Source organism: Macaca thibetana, chromosome 15 (assembly GCF_024542745.1).
Source record: "Macaca thibetana thibetana isolate TM-01 chromosome 15, ASM2454274v1, whole genome shotgun sequence".
NCBI classification, from domain to species: domain Eukaryota; kingdom Metazoa; phylum Chordata; class Mammalia; order Primates; family Cercopithecidae; genus Macaca; species Macaca thibetana.
In genome coordinates, this window is record NC_065592.1 from 41,734,579 (window position 1) to 41,754,531 (window position 19,953).

Genomic DNA, 19,953 nt, shown 5'->3' on the forward strand with positions numbered 1-19,953 from the left:
TGCCACTTCCACCACTACTATCTTCTTTGCCTGGTCACCTTTTATTCATTCTTTAAAACTCAGCTCACATGTCACCTCCTCCAAGAAGCCCTCCATGATCAGCCCTTCCCTGCTAGGTTAGGTGTCTTTCTTCTGATCTTCCTCCTGCCTCAGTACATATCTCTGTGGGTGGAAATCATCTTATTCATTGTTTCCTCCTGAGGGCAGGGGCCAGGGCTCAGCCACAAGGGCAGAAGGAATGTGGGGATGTCTGTCTGGGAGAGCCTGATAAACGCCAGCCAGGTGGGTAAATGCCAGCCAGGTGGGGTGACGTGCTCTGGGCTGATTGTGCCCTCCTCCCAGGAAGCTGATGAACATCGCCTTCAACGACATGAACCCCTTCCGCATGAAACAGCTGCAGCAGCTGCGCATGGTCCACCGGGAGCGGCTGGAGGCTGAGCTACGGGAGCTGGAGCAGCTTAAGGCCGAGTACATGGAGAGGCGGACATCCCAGCGCAGAGCCATGTCCGATGGCTGCGCCAGCGAGGACGAGGTGGAGGGGGAGGCCTGACTTGGCCACCTCCCCTCCCCAAAGCCTTCCTCACTCGTGGAGGTTGGGCACGGACCAGTGGCCCAGCCCTGGGTGTCCCTTCCCCTCTCTGGCCCTCAGTTTCCCCACTGGGACATTGTGTGCTGCAAAGCCATTGGTTGGGCTACTTCTTCATAGGCATGCACTTACCCAGGGGTGCCACCCTTTTGTCACCTCTTCCACAAGCACTTTGGCATGTAAACAAGCAAGAGCACTGCCTCTATAGGGTAACCTGGAACATTCTCTAGGTTATATCAATATGAAACAATGTAAATGGTGGAAATCATTCATAAGCTTTGGGACTTAAACAGTTCTCAGTTACCAATTGTTCCTGGATGGGCCCACGGTGCCAGGTTGTGCCACCACCAGCCTTCCAGCCTAGGGCATCTCTGGCTGCTATTTCTGTGAGCATCTGTAGGGCCAGCCCCTGCCTGGTTCCCTGAGATGTTAGAGTTTCGTCTTTCTGGGTAGCAGCTTCTTTTCAGTGCTGCCTGGGTCTGCATCCAGGATGCTCTCCGTGTACTGAATCCTGTTTCCTCCTTTCTGCTCACAGTCCATTTTGGGGGGATCCCAGGGAAACCCCGTGTGCTGCACCACCAGGAACTTGGTGTGGGGGTTGGGCAGAGAGCCCTGGGTCAGGTGCCCCATTTGTGACCTCCCACTGCCCACTTCACAGGCTGGGGCACGGAGGGTCACCTCTCCTCTGAAAAATGGGTGGTTGGGAGGGTAGGAGAAGGTGGCAAGTGGAGACTGTTGCAGCGCAAGCCAGGGCTGGCTCGTCACAGCACCCACTGTGGCCCCAGTGCAGGGTCAGGCTCCTCCAGGTCCCTCCTCAGCAAGTAGAGGCTTCAGTCTGTCCCCACCTGAGGCAGGGGGTGAAGGCCATACCAGTGACTTTGGCAACTCATTTCTCAGCAAAACCTCTGTCTGTGCTGGCCTAGCCTTGAGTTGGCTGTCTTTGGTATGAAGGACTGGGCGTGGGGGGTTCTCACAAGGAAGCCCCCTCTCTGGAAAACCACCCAGGATTAGGGGACGCTGCCCTGGGACCTCCTGGCTGTGATCTGAGGCTCCCATCTGGGCTGGGGAGGAAGCTTTCCCCATCACTGGGGACCATGGACAGGCCCCGTGATGGCCCTGGCTGGTCCCTAGCCCTACCGTCACCCACAGGTGCGAATTTGAGGGGTTGGTGCACCAGGCTCCCAGTTCCCTACACTGCACCGCCTGTGCAGCCTCGGGGAGGAGACGCTCAGGGTTCCTCTCCTCCCTGTCCACATGGGCTCCTGGCTGGCCCCAGGGCCCGCTTTTCTGTGAATACCCTGCACTGTGGCTTGACTGCCTTTCTCGTTCTTGCTCAACTTCTTTCATCTGCTGAGGCCCTTTCACCACCAAACTGTTGATGAAGTGTGCTGGTGGCTTGAGGGCAGCCAAGGGGCCCAGCTGCACCCTGCACAGGCTGGATACTGTGCCCCTAGGTTGGTCGTCGGGATGATGAGAGGTCCAGCCCCATGAGGCTCCTAGGAGGGCTAAAGCAGGTAAACTGGTGCAGAGCTTGGAGCCTGGCACAGAGGAAAGTGCCACCGATGGGAACGAGCAGCCCAATTTTTTTTTTTTTTTTTTTTTTTTTTTTTTTGAGACAGAGCCTCCCTCTGCCACCAGGCTGGAGTGCAGTGGTGCAATCTCAACTCACTGCAACCTCCGCCTCCGTGGTTCAAGCGATTCTTCTGCCTCAGCCTCCCAAATAGCTGGGATTACAGGCATGCGCCCCCACGCCCAGCTAATTTTTGTATTTTTAGTAGAGACAGGATTTCACCATGTTAGCCAAGATGGTCTCAATTTCCTGACCTCGTGATCTTCCCACCTCAGCCTCCCAAAGTGCAGGGATTACAAGCGTGAGTCACCTTGCCCGGGCTGAGCAGCCCTCTTATGAAGGAAACACCACCTGTGGGGCCCTGAGGCCTGCAAAAGCCCCAGCTGCCGGGGAGCTCTGGCCCAGGGGGTCCCTCTGCCTTTAGCCTTGGAATTCACATTCCCTCTTCAGCAACAGCAATCAACAAAGAATCAGGCAATGGGCACAGGGGCTACTGGATAAATGGCAGCCCACCTCTACCTTTTTCCCTCCCCTTCCCTGCCCCTCCCCTCGCCTCTTCCTTCCCTCTTTCCTTTCCCGTCCTTCCTCCCCTTCCTTCCCCCTCCTTCCTCCCCTTCCTTTCCCCTCCTTCCTCCCCTTCCTTTCCCCTCCTTCCTCCCTCATCCCCCTTTTCCTCCTTCCCCATTCTCCTCTCCTTCCCTTCTTCCTCCTTTCTCCCCTCTTCCCCCCTTTTCTTCTTCCCTCTCTTCCTCCTCTCCGCTTCTCTTCCTCTCTCCTCCATCTCCCCACATCCCCCCAACCCCAGGCAGAGGAGAAGCTCTGCTCAGAGCTGGGTGCTATGCTCTTTCCCTGCCCTCCTGGGGAGAGGGGTGGGTGGTGCTTTGCATTTGACCCAACACTGTGTAACCTGGCTGCACCTTAGAATCACCTGAGTAGCGGTCACCATAGCTCACGCTTGTAATCCGAGCACTTTGTGAGGCCAAGGCAGGTGGATCACTTGAGGCCAGGAGTTCAAGCCCAGCCTAGCCAACATGGTGAAACCCTGTCTCTACTAAAAATATAAAAAATTAGCCGGGCGTGGTGGTGGGCACCTGTAATCCCAGCTAGTTGGGAGGCTGAGGCAGGAGAATGCTTGAACCTGGGAGGCGGCGGTTGTGGTGAGCCGAGATCGTGCCATTGCACTCCAGCTTGGGCAACAGGAGCGAAACTCCGTCACACACACACACACACACACACACACACACACACACACACACACACACACACAAATCACCTGAGTAGCTTTTTTAAAATGTTGGTGCTAGGTTCCTATGCCTGGAGCCTGTGGTGGGGCCCAGGCATTCTCATACACAGAAGGGTTGGGGACACAGGACAGTGAGGACTAACTGCCTCCTCAGGCCCTGACAGGGAGCTGGGATTGAGAACTGCCTGTCCTACAGCGTCAACTCACCCAGGCCAAGCTCAGGTTACCAATGAGTAGACAGGGGTCAGGGACATTAGCTAATGTATCCAAAGTCACACAGCCACCGGTGGAGCCGTGCTCCAGCCTAGAGCCCTTACTGCAAAGCCAGGGAGGACTCCCCCTGGTTTACCCCACCTCTGGAACCTAGAACACCTTCCCCAAGAACCCAGGGAAGGGGCATGCCTGGCCTGTGGCCTCCTGGGTATACCCTCAGTAGATAGTCCTAGGCCAAAGAAAATTAGAGGAAGAATTTCCTCATGGTTGCCTCAAGCTGGGATTGTAGCACTATTTCTCCCCTTCATCAGAGACAACAAGGGAAGCGTGATATCCACATGGCAGGGAGGCTGAGCAGGGACCAGTGGGCCCACCCCAGAGCATCTGTGCCTGCTGCTACTGCCCCTGGGGCACCTGCCCGCCCTTCCCTGCTCTTTCTGGAGGGTGTTTGGGGCCCACTCCTGGTGTCAGGTTCCTGGCCCGCACCACAGCTGTCGTCCCCTTCCCCCGGGGCTGCTGCCTTCCAGGGCTGCAGGATCCGATCCCTCTCAGCCCCACCTTCCCACCCTAGAGGACAGGACCTCAAGCTCAAAGCATGCCTTCCCCAGGCCTTAGGCCCCCAGCAAGCTGTGGGCCAACCTGCTCTATAGGAGAGGAAAAGGGAGTAACCCAGGGAACCTCCCTGGGGCAACATCCCTAAGAATAAAGGGACTGGGTCAAAGGAGGTGGAAGGCCCCCCTCCCAACATTCCCCAACAGAAGAGGTACTCACTTCCAGAGATTGCCCATGTTCAAGGCTGCTATCCTCCAAACACAGAGCGCCAGCCCCCAGGCACTGTCTCCTCATTCTTTCTCAACCCCCTCCCTCATGGACATGGGTCCATATCGTACAGAAAGTTCCACGTGGGGCATATAGATGGAGAACTTGTCCCCCACCCCCACCCCACACACATATGTTCTGGTCCTACACAAGATGTTTACCTACACATGGAAGATTAACAAAGCCGGCCATTGGGCTCGGTGGCTCACGCCTGTAATCCCAGCACTTTGGGAAGCTGAGGCAGGCAGATCACGAGGTCAGGAGATCGAGACCATCCTGGCTAACACGGTGAAACCCCATCTCTACTAAAAATACAAAAAATTAGCCGGGCGTGGTGGCGGGCGCCTGTAGTCCCAGCTACTCAGGAGTCTGAGGCAGGAGAATGGTGTGAATCCAGGAGGCGGAGCTTGCAGTGAGCCGAGATCACGCCACTGCTCTCCAGGGTGGGCAACAGAGTGAGACTCCGTCTCCAAAAAAAAAAAAGCCAGCCATGTGGGTGCACTGGGAAGGAGGAAGAGGGAGGTTTCCTGGCCCATCCCAATCCACACTAAGGCCTAATAGAAGGTGCTAGCAGATGGGCCCAACTTTGGAACCAGACGTGCTATGTGGTTTTCTAGCTAGGGGATCCTGGGTAGGTCATGACCACTGTGGTGTCAGGTTCCCCATGTGTGCAATCCTGAATCTCGGCTCACTGCAACCTCCACCTCCTAGGTTCAAGTTATTCTCCTGCCTCAGCCTCCCGAGTAGCTGGAAATACAGGCACATGCCACCACACCCGGCTGATTTTTGTATTTTTACTAGAGATAGGTTTTCACCATGGTGGCCAGGCTGGTCTTGAACTCCTGATCTCAAGCAGTCCACCTGCCTTGGCCTCCCAAAATGCTAGGATTACAGGCATGAGCCACCGCGCCCAGCCATCCATATGCTTCTTTGAAAGTTTAGATACCCAACTCTTGCATGCTAACACCAGAAGCATGCGTTCAGCCTGCCTGCTGGGCAGTCCGACTCCAGAAGGCCTGAATCAGAGCTGTAGGCTGAGGGTTTTCAGGACCATACTGCACACTGGGCTTTAGGTGGTAGGCAGGGAGCCCGTCCATCTCTGGGCAGGGGAGTGGTGCAGTGGACTATGAAAGCTGAGTCACATTCTAAGGAGAGAATCAAGAGCTCCCCAAGTACCTTGCCACTCCAAGCCTCAATTTCTTATCTGTAAAATGGAGGTAATAATAGTGGCTAAATAAAGGGGTTGCTAGGCTTAGAAGAAATGATACAGATATGTAAAGTAGTAATAGTGTACTCTGTCATCCACTCCACAGCTATATATTGAGTGCCTACTATGTGCCACGGAGCAGTTCAAGGCCCTCAAGATAACGGTCTTTACTGAACAAAACCAAGAGCTCTTCGGAGACGTGGTGTGGTAGAGTGGCTGTGAGCTTAGCAGCCCTGGGAGCCATACTGCCTGGGGTCGCATGACTAGCCTTGTGATCTTAACCTAGGTACTTAACCTCTGTGTGCCGCAGCTTTCTTTTGTGTTAAATAGGTGAGTAATGTTATCAACCTCATAGGCCTGTGTGACAGTGAATGGAGGTAATGCACAGAAGGCGCTTAGAGCAGTGCGTGGCTCAGTAGTGTTCGGTAGGGGTGGTACCCAAAGGTAGGGCCTCCCCATTGTCTAGTGTCCTCAGGGCTCCCCAGCCGGCGAGGCTGGGCAGCAGCGCCCCCGCTGGTCCCGAGAGAAGGAAGGGCGTCCTCCTCTGTTCCCAGCGGCGCTCCCGGCTCCTCTCCTCCCTGCGGACTGGGAAGCCTCGGTAACAGCTGTAACTGCTCGGGGAAAGGAGCGCTTCCCCGGTCGGGCTCTGCGCGCGCACTGTACCTGTCCGGGATTGTCACATCCAGGGCTCAAACAGCCTTAAGAGGCCGACGCGGTTATTGTCTCCATTTCACCACGGGGGAAACTGAGGCTCCCGGAGGTCAGGTTCCTCATCCCACACCACGCAGAGAGGGCACGGCGGGACGTGGGGCCGGCGGCTCTGCTTGTCCCCAGCCTCCGCCTGGTGGCCAGCAACCCGCCCCAATCACTGCGACGTGTGCGCGCCTGCTCCCAGCACGTGTGCGCGCCCCGAGACCCGCCCCGGGAAGCCAGGAGCGCGGTTGGGGTCGTGGGGGCGGAAAAGGGTGGCCAGGGCGGACCCGCGGGGCGGGCGAGAGGGCGGACCTTTGGCCGGGCCCCCGCCCCGCCTTCCAGCCCCGCCCGCCGGGCTGCAGAGGGAGGCGGCGGCGGCTCTGGGCGCCGGGAGTCGGCGGGCGGCGAGGAGCGCGGAGCCGGAGCTGGACGCCGCCGCCGCCACCGCCACCACCACCTGCGCGGCCGTCATCAAGGTAGGGCGGCCCCGCGCCGCCGGCCGTGCCTTCCCGGTCTGCGCGATGGGGACGTCGGGCGGGACGTGCGCACTGAGCCCCCCGCGGCTTCAGCTCTCGGAGAGGGAGGGATGCGGGGCTCGGCGCGCGGGGGACCTGGCTTTCAGCCCCTTTGCGTGACCTTGCACAAAGCACTGCTCCTCTTCAGGCCTCAGTTTCCCCGTCAGGATAGCGGGCTCATTGGTGGCCCCCTTCTCTCGGGGTTGTTGGGAGGGGCCGCCCCGAGGTCCGGGCTCCCGACGGCTCGCTGCCCGCATGAGTACTGTCTGCACCTCCCACCCCTCCAGCCCGCGGTGAGGGAAGCGCACTCTGGGCGCGGCCAGCCGGTCCCTACAGGCCCCTGCTGTGGCCCGGGTGCTCCATGGGACTCTTGTCGGGACCCTCCCCCTCTTGGCTGCGTTACCTACTGGGCCTCAGCTTCCTGGTACAGGAAACGGTGGGGTGGGGGGCATCCCCGGGTCCCCGCCAAGCCGGCCTGGGCGTGCAGGTGGGGCATCAGCCGGCCCACCAAGAGGGTTTACTCGTCTGGGGCTGGAGGAGCCCTAGGTTGGAGGTGGCTGGACTCCTGGCGGCACGACTGCCTGGACCAGCCCCACGTAGGCACCTCGATTTACAGAGTGGTACAGGACAGCTCCTTCCCCTTCCCCACCCGGGCCAGGTGCTGGTGCCTAGCTCTGTGTCCCAGAGCTAGTGTGTGATAAGGTGTGACACACACTAGCTGGTGTGACAAGGGTTGACTGGCGGCCACGCCTGGACCTCAGAGGGGTAACAATGCCAAGGGGCTGTGTCTGCGTGGCATTAAGGGATGGGACAGAGCACAGGTCTGAGAGACTGTGGTCCAGGCTCCCTAGGTAAAGAAGACCTATGGCATCTGGCCCAGCCCCTCTGTAAGACCCCCTCTGGAAGGTCTTGCTGCCCCCTTGCACACTCCTTGTGATGGGGATCTCATTAGTTGTAAACCAGGCTGGAATCTGCTACCCAGTCACTGCCTCTCCTGCTGGTCCTGCTCTGAACACACAAACAACCTCTGACCCTTCCTCCCTCACCCTGGAGCAGTGATCAGGTCCCTTAAGTATGCTCACCTCCAGCCCCAGCAGTTTCTCCCATCAAAGCCCAGGGAGCCAAGGCAAGAAGAGGGAGCTGAGGTGTCTGCCCCAGAGCAGACTGTGGGACCTCCGCTTTCCCGGGGGTTGTTCAGAACCCACCTGTGCCTCAAAACTGGAATGTGCCTCAGAACTGGAATATGTCTCTCGAGCTTCCTGCCCCTCCTGGGGACCTTCTGAGAGGTCTGGAGTGAGGAGAGCCGGAGCCCCTCTGCAGGCCTTTCCTGCCCCATGTGGCCTCCTCTCCACCTGCCTGATGCCTGCCCTGTTTGAGGGAGCGGTGTCTAAGAATCACTTCTCAGCCTTCTGGACTTTCTTGTCCCCTTCATGACCTGCCCCGCACCCAGGGACTTTCTTACAGCCAAAAGAGGGCAGGAGGCCCCTGGACAGGTCGTGAGCTCTTTGTCATCACAGGTATGCAAGCAGAACCTGGGGTGAGTTACCTCGGACTGAAAGTCTGTGGAATTCTAGGGCTGAAGTAGTGCCTATGACCTTGCCCTGCGGCCATGGTGCAGCTGCACAGGACTGGGAGCGGAACCACAAATGAGTGTTATTATCCCCTCGTAAAAGCAGGCAAAGTATACGTGCTGGCCCATGAGCCCAGCTCCGACGCACAGGCTTAAGTGCTACCTGGGTCTCCTGTCATCTCGACACATGTATAATCTGGGCCCTGTTTTCCTGCTTGCCTAGTTCAAGCCTTTTTGGCCTGATTTAGGAGCATGGCAGATTCGGGTTATTAAAAAGTCATGCTATGACTTTAATTGCTAATAGTTTTTAAGTGCACCATGGAATTATGGAATGTCTAAGCTGAAAGGAGCCTTAAGACATCATCTCATTCAACCCCCTCATTTTACAGATAGGCATCCCCTGTCCCCAGAGGGGATGTGACTGGGCAAAGGTCACACAGCAAACCAGTAACCGAGCCCAGGGATCCTGATTCCAAGATTGGAGTGCCTTTTTTTCCCCCAGAAAACACATAACATTTAATAAATGAAAGGAGGCTGTATTTATTCCTGTAAAATTAGGAAAAATAAAAATAAAAGGATGAAACTCTGCGCTGGCAAGGCTGTAGGGATTCGCCTGTGGCATTTAATTTTGCAGAGCAATCTGGTAGCCTGTTGTCATGAAAATGACCCTACTTGCCCTTTGCCTTTAGCCAGCTACTTTGAGGGCTTTATCCTAAGGAAGTAACTATAGAGAGAGACATATGTAGTGCTGTTATTTGTAAGAAGTTGTCTTCTGGCCTGGGCGCAGTGGCTCACACCTGTAATCCCAGCAGTTTAGGAGGCCAAGGTGGGCGGATCACCTGAGGTCAGGAGTTCGAGACCACCCTGGGCAACATGATGAAACCCTGTCTCTACTGAAAATGTAAAAATTAGCCAGGTATGGTGGCACATGCCTGTAATCCCAGCTACTCGGGAGGCTGAGGCAGGAGAATCACTTGAACCCGGGAGGCAGAGGTTGCAGTGAACCGTGATTGCACCACTGCACTCCAGCCTGGGCGACAGAGCGAAACAACATCTCAAAAAAATAAAGAAAGAAGTTACCGTCTAGTGAAGAAGTGTTCAGTGTTTTATCTGAGGCTTAATAAACATTTCATTTGACAAATACAACTTAAAAAAATAGTGGCACTGAAGCTTACAGTACCAGAGTCTGGCCAGCATAGAAACAGTTTAATCCAGAAGAAAGACCATGAGACTAAAGTCAGCAGACATAGATTCCAGGATGAAGTGTTCCTCTGCCCTACCTTGGGCCAATCCGTTCCCCTCTCTGGACCTCACTTTCCCCATCTGTGAAATGAGGGTAGACTCAAATCTCAGTAGCCAAGCCGAGATTGGAAGGAGATTCGTTAATTGAATCTCCTTAGAGGCAGGCAGCTAGCTCCCCACCGAGGGGTTTCAGCCTTAAATCTCTGCTATTTCAAAATGACCAGAAGCTGGATTGTTTTAGAAGTTGGTGTGTTTTTATCTTCTCTGTTAAATCTCAGGAGGTCCAGAAAATAATTGAGCAGAATCTTCTTGTATTGTAAGTCTATAATCCGTGCCTTGCCTCCTTCAGAACAGATTGGACGTGCTTTGCAATCACACCTGGTCTGAAGGGGCAGGAGTAGGTGACTTTGCTTCTGTGGGCAAACTGTGCCTCCTGGGGGTCTGCAGGCTGCTATGGGAAACTTACTAGGTTAAACCACATGAAATGGCCAGTATGTGACTTGTTTTGACTTACAAGAAATGGCAATTTCATTTGGTTCAGCCTAAATAGAAAAAGATATACAGGTATTTAAAGAGTAGTGTGCTCCTTACTATAATTGAGAGATTGGCAGGGTGTGGTGAGGACAAGGAAGGTGTGATTATGAGCTTGGAGAAGTCAAGGAGGAGGGACATGAGAGCCTCACTTTGAAGAATCACTAATAGTAATAATAATAGCTAACATTCGTTGAGTATTTACCACCAGCCTAATTTTGTCCTAAGTGTTTATGTTCATTCGTTTGTTTGGTCATTCAGCTAGTATTTATTAAACACCTACATTGTACTAGGTTTTTTGTTGTTGTTGTTTTTTTTTTTTTGAGACAGAGTCTCGCTTTGTTGCCCAGGCTGAAGTGCAGTGGCATGATCTCAGCTCACGGCAATCTCTGCCTCTGCCTCCTGGGTTCAAGTGATTCTCATGCCTCAGCCTCCTGAGTAGCTGGGATTACAGGTGCGTGCCACCATGCCAGCTAATTTTTGTATTTTCAGTAGAGACGGTGCTTTGCCATGTTGGCCAGGCTGGACTCGAACTCCTGACCTCAAGTGATCCGACCATCCTGGCCTCCCAAAGTGTTGGTATAACAGGCGTAAGCCACCACATCCAACCTGTACTAGGTATTTTCTAAGTGCTGGGGAAAGGGGGAAGGTGCTAACATTAAACAAAATAGACCAGAAAGATCTTCCCCCAAAGAACTTACAATCAGATGTGGGGAAAGGCAGATGAAAAACAGTAAGTAAAATAGATGAATAGGTGATAAATAAAATAGGTGATAAATGAGATGGAGCAAATATAGGAGGGGTTAGGGTATGCGAGGGTGATGGGAAGAGGGGTGCAGTTTTAATGAGGGTGGGCTGGGGGCCTCATTGAGAAGGTGATTTTTAGGCAAAGGCTTAAAGGAAGAGAGCGGTGAGTCAGGCTCATTTCTGGGGAAACAGCCATTCAGGTGCAGGAAACAGCTGGGGAAAAAGCCCTGAGGCAGGACCATGCCTGGCGTGTTCAGAAAAGCGCGAGCTGGAACAGACTGATGGTAAGAGAAGAGGAAGAGAGGAACAGGCAGGCTCTGGGCTAGACTGTGTACCCCACCATGCTCACGATGGAATCCTGCAAGTGTCTGAGGGAGCTACTCTTTTTATTCCTCTTTTCCAGTTAAGAAAACAAAGATACAGAAAAGTTACGTGGCTTATTGAAACTGTGTCTCATGGAGAATCTAGGACTTTCAGCCAGGGTCAGCGGGGAGCCATGGAAGGCTTTTGAATTGGGTAGGAACATGGCCAGATTTGAATATTGGTGTGATTCCTGTGAGATTGCCATGGTCTGAATATTTATGTTCCTCCAAAGCTCATATGTTGAAATCTTACCCCATAAGGTGACGGTATTAGGAGGTGGGGCTTTTGGGAGGGAATCAGGTTAGGAAGGCAGAGCCCTCATAATGGGATTGGTGTTGTTATGAAAGAGGCCCCAGAGAGACCCTCACCCGCTCCACCACATGAAGACACAATAAGAAGGCGGCGTTCTATGACCCAGGAGGTGGGTCCTCACCAGACTCCAAATCTGCTGCCTTAGTCTTGGACTTCCATCCTCCAGAACTGTGACAAATACATTTCTGTTGTTAATAAAGCACCCAAATTTTTTTTTTTTTTTTTTTTTTTTTTTTTGAGATGGAGTCTCGCCCAGCTGCCCAGGCTGGAGTGCAGTGGTGCGATCTCTGCTCACTGCAACCACCGTCTCCCAGGTTCAAGCGATTCTCCTGTCTCACCCTCCTGAGTAGCTGGGATTACAGGCATCCGCCATCATGACTGGCTCTTTTTTTTTTTTTTTTTTTTTTGAGATAGAGTCTCGCTCTGTCACCCTGGCTGGAGTGCGAGTGGAGTGCAGTGGCAGGATCTCGGCTCACCACAAGCTCTACCTCCCAGGTTCGTGCCATTCTCCCGCCTCAGCCTCCCCAGTAGCTGGGATACAGGCGCTCACCACCACACCCGGCTAATTTTGTTTTTGTATTTTTAGTAGAGACGGGGTTTCACTGTGTTAGCCAGGATGGTCTCAATCTCCTGACCTCGTGATCCGCCCTACTCGGCCTCCCCACCCCCCCAAAGTGCTGGGATTACAGACATGAGCCACCACGCCTGGCCAAAGCACCCAATTTATGGTATTTTGTTGTAGCAGCAGCAATGGACGAAGACAGGTGCAGAGAGACGGCTGTAGAAATAGTCCAGGTCTGGAGTGCTGCGGTGGGACCTGGGCAGTGAACTCAGTGCTAGAAGAGAGGTTGGGGTCCAGGCCAGGTGAGCAGGAGGAGGATGAGGAGGAAGCCAGGCTGGCCCTGGGCTTATTTATTTAACAAACACTTATTAGCTCTTCTTACCACCATCTGATATTTTATGTACATTAACCCAATCCCCATAACAACCTATACAGTAGATACTGTTACTTATTATTTCTCCCATTTTAAAATGGATATATTGTATGTAAATGATATCTCATAAAGTTAATTTACAAAGAAAATACATTTTTAAAAGTATAAACACTTGATAATGGAGACTTTTAGAAAAAGGCAGGAAAACAGACAAAATAAATTACCATATCTTCTCCTCTTCTCATCCCACATAATCAATATAAACATTTACTTTCTGTCTTTTTTCTACTATCATTCCCATTTTATAGATGAGAACACTGAGGCCCAGGGAAGTTGGGTAGCTAGCCCAGGATCATACATTCAATCCATGTCATCTGCCTCCAGCATCCAGGGTCTTAATCACCATCCCCTGCTGCCTGTAGTCAATCCTGGGAATGTCAGAGTTGGTGGGTTCCATTAAGATACCATCCCCCAAACCTAGCCCCTCCCCACCCAGCCACCCCACTCATGGCATCATTTCACAGATAGGTAAAGTGAGGCCCAATGAGAGATGGGGCCTTGCTCAGCATCTGTCAGCCAGTCAGGAGCAGATATGTGAAGTCTCATTCAAATAAGAAATTGGGAGCTGAGCATTTGTGCAGGGTTGATATGACAGCTGCTTCTAGCCTGGCTTTGAGCCTGGAGTTTGCAGGGGTCTGACAAATGGCATGTCCCTGCCCACAGGCAGTGCAGGGGACTACCAGGGCAAGCATGTGTTCTCTGGGCCCAAAAGTCTTGTCCCTCCAGCCAGCCCTGGGTGGGAGGTGAGTTTGGGGCTTTGCCCACATTGCAGGCCCCCTGAGAGTTGTCTCCTGTACTCTGACTGTGCATTTATTTCTGGCTCTGGTGCCAGCAAACTCCTGGGGCTGCCTGCTGCCAGTGATGCAGCCCTGGCTTCTAGCCCCATCTCAGACACTGAGTGGCCTTAGGCCAGGGTCTTTCCTGGCTCACCTGCAGAATGGCATCATAATGGCCCCAGCCACAGGATGAAGTAAGAAGTGCAAGGGAAGTTCTTGCACAGGGTGTGGTCCATGGCGTGCTCAATAACTGGGCAACTCCTGTGGCTGTTCCTAAGGCTGCACCAGGGTGTTGGCCCAGGCTGGAGAATTGAGCCCACTGCAGACAGAGCCTCCCTCCTGCCAACCTCCCTTTCACACCTGGCTGACCAGGTAGACCTGCCCGAGACATCAGAAACTAGCCTCCAGCAATGGTTTGGAGTCTAAGATCGCAGACAACAAGGGATACAGTGCAGCAAAAGAACCCAGGCCTCTAAGGAAGGAGAGGTGACCCCGCTACTGACATGCTCCTTAGGCAAGTCTTCACCCTTCTTTATGACTCAGTGTCCTCATCTGTGAAAGGGGGAGAATAATTCCTGCCTTAGTCATTGAAATGATCTTCACCCCAGCAACCATCTATTGATGTTTTTCTAATGCTTGGGGAGTGTGAGTGTAGACGAGCTAGACCCATCACAGCTGCGAGGGCCCATAGCCTGGCAGGAGCGCTACGGTTATCATAGGGAAGCCCAGGAGCTGTGGGGCCTCCAGGAGGGGCACCTAACCCAGCCTAGGGTGGAAGTGGGGGGTCGGGGAAGCCTCCCTAGAGGAGCTGATGCCTGAGCTGGGTTGTTAGTGGGATTTGGAGATGGCCAGACTATGAAGGGTAGAAAAATAAGGGAAGATACTGGGTCAGTCACTTCACTTCTTCAAGTGTCAGTTTCTTCATTTATAAAATGGGGATAGTAAATACCTGCTCTGCCTAATTTATAGGCTTGTTGTAAGGCTATAAATTGGACAAAAGTAAGGAGGCACTTTAGGAACTACAAAATGCCAGGCACCTACCTATTCATTATTTATTGTGATTTCTGGGGCCCCTAGGGGTTAGGAAAATACCAGGCCAGCATGTGGGGCTGGGAGAACTTCTGGTTGGTTTTGAAAGGGCTACAATCAAATCGGACAGAGACAGGCAACCGCCATTAAACATACATCCCTTGATTTAAGAGTTCTGGAGTATTTCTGTGCCTGGGTGAGGCTTTGTTTGGTGGGGTCCCTGAAGGCAGCCATGACCGCATCGCAGATCACAGCCCCATTCTGAGGATGAGGAGGAACAACGTCAGACCCAAAGCACTACATCCCTGTAGAGGCCTGGGACCTGCCAGGGGTAGGGATAGAGGACTGGAGCACCGTGGGGCCACCATGAAGGAACCAGTCTGTTTAGAGAGAGGGCCACCATGTCATGGTAAGAGAAAGAGTAGTACGTGTGGAATGAGCCTGTTTGGGTTTGAATATGAGAAAAGAATCTTTCCCCAGCATGCAGACATAGCAAAATATTCAGACAGAGAGACATCAAGCTAATTATCACTAGGTGGTAGAATTTTGTTTTCTTTAGTCTTTTCTACATTTAAAATGTTTTGGCTGGGCATGGTGGCTCCTCCCGGTAATCCCAGCACTTTGGGAAGCCAGGAGTTTGAGACCAGCCTGGGCAACAAAGTAAGACATTGCCTCTATTAAAATAAAATAAAATAATGTTATACATGATAGATAAATTTATTTCTTTAAAGATTTTGGTGATATGTGTACAGTTATTCCTAGATATTCAGCTTCCAGGACACCCAAGGATATCAAAATCTGTGGATATTAAAATCCCTGATATAAAATGATGTAGCATTTGCATGTAACCTACACACACACCCTCCTGTATACTTTAAGTCATCTATAGATCACTTACAATGCCTAACACAATGTAAATGCTATGTAACTAGTTGTTATACTGTATATACATTTTTTTTTTTTTTTTGAGATGGAATCTCGCTCTGTCACCCAGGCTGGAGTGCAGTGGCACTATCTTGGCTCACTGCAAGCTCTGCCTCCTGGGTTCACACCATTCTCCTGCCTCAGCCTCCCGAGTAGCTGGGACTACAGGCGCCCGCCACCGCGCCCGGCTAATTTTTTGTATTTTTAGTAGAGATGGGGTTTCACCGTGTTAGCCAGGATGGTCTCGATCTCCTGACCTCGTGATCCACCCGTCTCGGCCTCCCAAGTGCTGGGATTACAGTCGTGAGCCACCGGCGCCCGGCCGTATATACATATTTTTAAGACAGAGTCTTGCTCTGTCACCCCGACTGAAATGTAGTGGCGCAATCTCGGCTCACTGCAAACTCTGCCTCCCGGGTTCAAGCGATTCTTGTGCCTCAGTCTCCTAAGTAGCTGGAATCACAGGCATGTACCACCATGCCCAGCTAATTTTTTGCATTTTTAGTAGAGATGGGGTTTCGCTATGTTGGCCAGGCTGGTCTCGAACTCTTGATCTCAAGTAATCTGCCTGCTTCGGCCTCCCAAAATACTGGGATAACAGGTGTAAGCCACCATGTCTGGCCCGTTATACTGTATTTTTAAATTTGCATTTTTTAATTGTTGTATTGGTATTTTTTATTTTTTCGCGTATTTTCCATCTGAGGTTGGTTGAATCTACAGATGCAGGACCCACAGATACAGAGGGCCAACTATGTGTGCAATATAAGTTATAATGATATTTAGATAATAAAATGATCAGGCCGGTCTGACATCACCAGGCTGCAGGGATGAAGGCAGCACTCACAGCATAAGGACTTTGGTGAGGCCTGGATGACATCCCCAGTGCTGGCCTTTGGAACAGTTGGGAGCAGAGTCCAGGGATGGCTTGATGGAGTCACACTGGAGGAGACGTCTGTGGGGGTTTCTGAAGGTGGGAGCTAGGACTCTTTTCTTGGGACAAAGACTTGGGGTTTTGGGTGGCTGCAAGCACACTGTGGAACCTACCACATCAGTAGCAACAGAGGGTCAGAGGCAGAGGTGAGGGTCCTGCTGAAGTTTGGGCCACTTTCTGAGCAAGACTAGGACAGCTGAGACAGATCCACAGGGGCGCCAGGCCAGGGAAGGGCCTGAGCCTTCAAATTCCATGAAGCTTTGGAGATCCAGGGTGAATGCTAGGCCTCAACAGACCCTTGTCCCTTAACGATTTGTGTTCTGGCTGGAACTCACAGGCGTTCCAGCCTCTTTGCAAGGGAAGTAAAGAATCTAAGCTACTGTGGTATTTCATTCAAAGCAGGGCTTATCTGTTGTGAGATGTACCCTTATTTTATAATCCATTAAGAAAGAAAAAGCAACAAAAACTATTATTGTAAGTTGCATCCCAGTTTCAGAGATGTTAAAATGTAAAAAACTGTCTTGGAATCATGTAACACGTGGCAGGCCCCCAGTGAGACTCTTAGTGTGTATTCACTCATTGCATCTTCACCATCGCATTGTAGCTAGATAGTCTTGTCCTCTTTTTACAAATAAGGAGGCAGGAGCCCAGAGAGGTTGAGTAAATTTGCGCGGTCACAGAGCCAGCAAGAGGCAAAGCTGGGCTTTGAACCTGGTCTAATTAGATTCCACTTATTTTTCCTCATCCAACCCCACAAAGAAAAGGTTCCTGGGTCCTGGCCCTTGGGAAGAACAGAATCTCCACACTGCCAGCTCAGAAATGTTCCAGTGGCCTGGTCATTAAAAACCTGGTACTCTGAGTAATGGGGGTGGGGAGTGTGGAGGAGGGCTGGGGAGATAATGAACAGGAAGGAGCTTTGAGAGCTTGCTGGCAGGGTCACTAGCCTCATCCTTGTTGAAACCATTCCAGGAGTGGCTCGGCCTGTGTGGCCTGCCCTGGAGAAAGGCTGTCGAGATATCTGCCCCACACAGATCATCCTGGAGCCTCGCCCAGACTGACCCATTCATTCGTTCCCTAAAAAGTTATCTTTCTTTTTTTTTTTTTTTTCTTTTTTTTTTTTTTTTTTTTGAGACGGAGTCTCGCTCTGTCACCCAGGCTGGAGTGCAGTGGCCGGATCTCAGCTCACTGCAAGCTCCGCCTCCCGGGTTCACGCCATTCTCCTGCCTCAGCCTCCCGAGTAGCTGGGACTACAGGCGCCTGCCACTTCGCCCGGCTAAGTTTTTGTATTTTTAGTAGAGACGGGGTTTCACTGTGTTACCCAGGATGGTCTCGATCTCCTGACCTCGTGATCCGCCCGTCTCGGCCTCCCAAAGTGCTGGGATTACAGGCTTGAGCCACCGCGCCCGGCCAAAAGTTATCTTTCAATGTAATTTTTTGGCTAGGACCTTTGTTCACAATTGATTGCTCTCTGTATGTAAAGCATTAGAGATACCAAGCACAGCAAAACAGACATAGGTCCATCTTTGAGGGCTCACCGACCAAACGGGAGATGGACAGTCATCGTAGAGTCCCACAGAACCTGGAGGAGGAGAGAGGAGTGAAGGGCGTGCAGAGTAGAGAATGTGCTGAGTCCAGGGTCACCGCAGAAGGCTGCAGTCCAGGGCACAGATGGTGCAGGTCAAGGAAAGGAGGGTATTTGGAGATGAGATGGCTCTTTTAAGGAGGTGAAACCGAGGCTCAGAGAGGCCATAGGACTTGTCTGAGGTCACACAGCTCAGAAGTGACTCTCCTTTATGGTTTTCTGTGTTGTGGGTTCCTTTCTTGAGTTTTCCTTTGGAGATGAAAACATGATGTGAGGGGAGCCGTGGCCTGCGAGGGGATGGTTGGGATGTTCTAAGGAAAGGACGTTGAGCTGAGATCTGAAAGATGAGAAGGGGGTGACCAGGTGAGGGTGGGGAGGGAGGCATGCTGCACAGGAGAAACAGCCTTGCAAAAGCTCTCCGGCTGGAGGAAACAGGCCTTTGAGGAACTGAAAGCACCATGTGCAGCTCAGATCCCTGGGCAAGGTGAGGCTGGGGAAGTAGAACAATGGCCGCCGAATGGTCTGCTCACATTTATGTATTTCGAAAAGATCAAGGGCAAGATGGTTGGTGGCGGAGACTAAATGACCAAGTTTAACAGATGTTTGGAGCCAGGCACTGTGGCTCACACCTATAATCCTAGCACTTTGGGAGACCGAGGCATGAGGATTTCTTGAAGCCAGGAGTTCCAGACCAGCCTGGCAACATAGTGAGACCTCATCTCTAAAAAAAAAAAAAACAAGAGAGAGACATAATTTGAAGGTGGTACAGGAGGCTGGGATTAGTGATGGATTGGCATTGGATACAAGAAAAGGGAGGCCACATGGGTGCCCGTGGGTTCTGGCTTTTCCGGCAGTGCCCTTCTCATGGCCTGACTTGCAGAGGGAGTCGTGCTGGGGGACACAAACAACATGGGAGCAGCCTTCACCACACTGGGGCCTTCTGCCCAGGGCTGGTTATTGTCCACTGTTTTCCTCCCAGCTGAGCTTGGATATCCTGGTTCACCCAGTGCTGGGGTTTGCCAGATGATGTGAAAAAAATCAGTGGGGTGAAGCATTTTAGGGTGTTGATAAGAGTGAGCTGATGTCCCAGGTTACTGGGGACAAGAAATGGGCTTCCACAGCATGCCCATGGGAATCACATGGCCCCTACACCATCCCTGGAGCTGGCCGTTCAGCAAAGCTGGTGCTGAGCGTGGTGGTGGAGTCGGGGCATTGCTTGATGCATTGTGTCATCCTGGAGAGGGGTCTCTGGTTGTGGCTTCCAGGGCCCTCTCCTCGGGCCTGAACCTGTGTTTATGGATCCATCAGAGGGGACACTGGCAAAGGGCTGGTCACATCTGGCAGGTGACAGGAGGCTGGAGGTGGGGAGGGTGCGGTCAGGAGGGGTGCTTGAATTAGTGACTTTGGAAGCAGGTGGAGCATTTTCACCCAGTAACAGAGTTAGTTCACTGTGTGGTCAAAAGAAGGGATGGTGCAGGTCAAGGAAAGGAGAGTATTTGGAGATGAGATGGTTCTTTTAAGGAGGTGAAACTGAGGCTCCAAGAGGCCATGGGACTTGTCTGAGGTCACACAGCTTAGAAGTGACTCTCCTTGTATGGTTTTCTGTGTTGTGGGTTCCTTTCTTGAGTTTTCCTTTGGAGGTGAAAACATGATGTGAGGGAGCCGTGGCCTCCGAGGGGATGGATGGGAATGCTTGCAGGGAGACTTCCTGGAAGAGGGAGCATTTCTCTAAGCTGAGCCTTGTAGCAGCCGGTCATACAGAGTGGTGGATAGGGCGTTACTGGCAAAGGAAACGATGTAACCCAAGAACTGGAGAGGGGAAAACTTACTAGGCCTATGTGGGATGCGATGAACATAGGGTTTGGTTTGGCTCAGTATAAGAGGCAAAGCGTAAGGTATTTGCCAGATGCCAAGGGCAGGGAGGTAGGTGCAGCCTGCCCTGTCAGGGAGGAGTGTTTTGGCTCTAACATTGTTTAGAATTGCAGGCACATTATGATCATAAAATGTCAGACTTTGAGGCAGTTTTTTGTTTGTTTGTTTTGTTTTGTTTTGTTTGAGATGGAGTCTCACTCTGTCACCCAGGCTGGAGTGCAGTGGCGTGATCT

General features: G+C 52.4%; 3 protein-coding genes across 5 annotated transcripts in view; all 3 read left to right on the forward strand.

Moving 5' to 3' along the window:
- TBC1D2 (TBC1 domain family member 2) overlaps positions 1-685 on the forward strand; it is a 62,506-nt gene extending 61,821 nt beyond the window's left edge. For 2 of the 3 annotated variants that reach the window (XM_050762093.1, XM_050762096.1), the window contains one exon: positions 343-685. In XM_050762093.1, the coding sequence (XP_050618050.1) occupies positions 343-550 (208 nt within the window). In that variant the 3' untranslated portion in view covers positions 551-685. The remainder of the gene's footprint in view (positions 1-342) is intronic. The other variant, XM_050762095.1, reaches the window with a different exon arrangement.
- The window catches only part of TRIM14 (tripartite motif containing 14), a 131,646-nt gene that overhangs the window by 19,969 nt on the left and 91,724 nt on the right, over positions 1-19,953 (forward strand). The gene's annotated exons all lie outside the window — the stretch shown is intronic.
- CORO2A (coronin 2A) overlaps positions 6,708-19,953 on the forward strand; it is a 71,889-nt gene continuing 58,643 nt past the window's right edge. The window contains exon 1 of the mRNA XM_050762160.1: positions 6,708-6,807. The gene's annotated coding sequence lies outside the window, so the exon portion shown is untranslated. The remainder of the gene's footprint in view (positions 6,808-19,953) is intronic.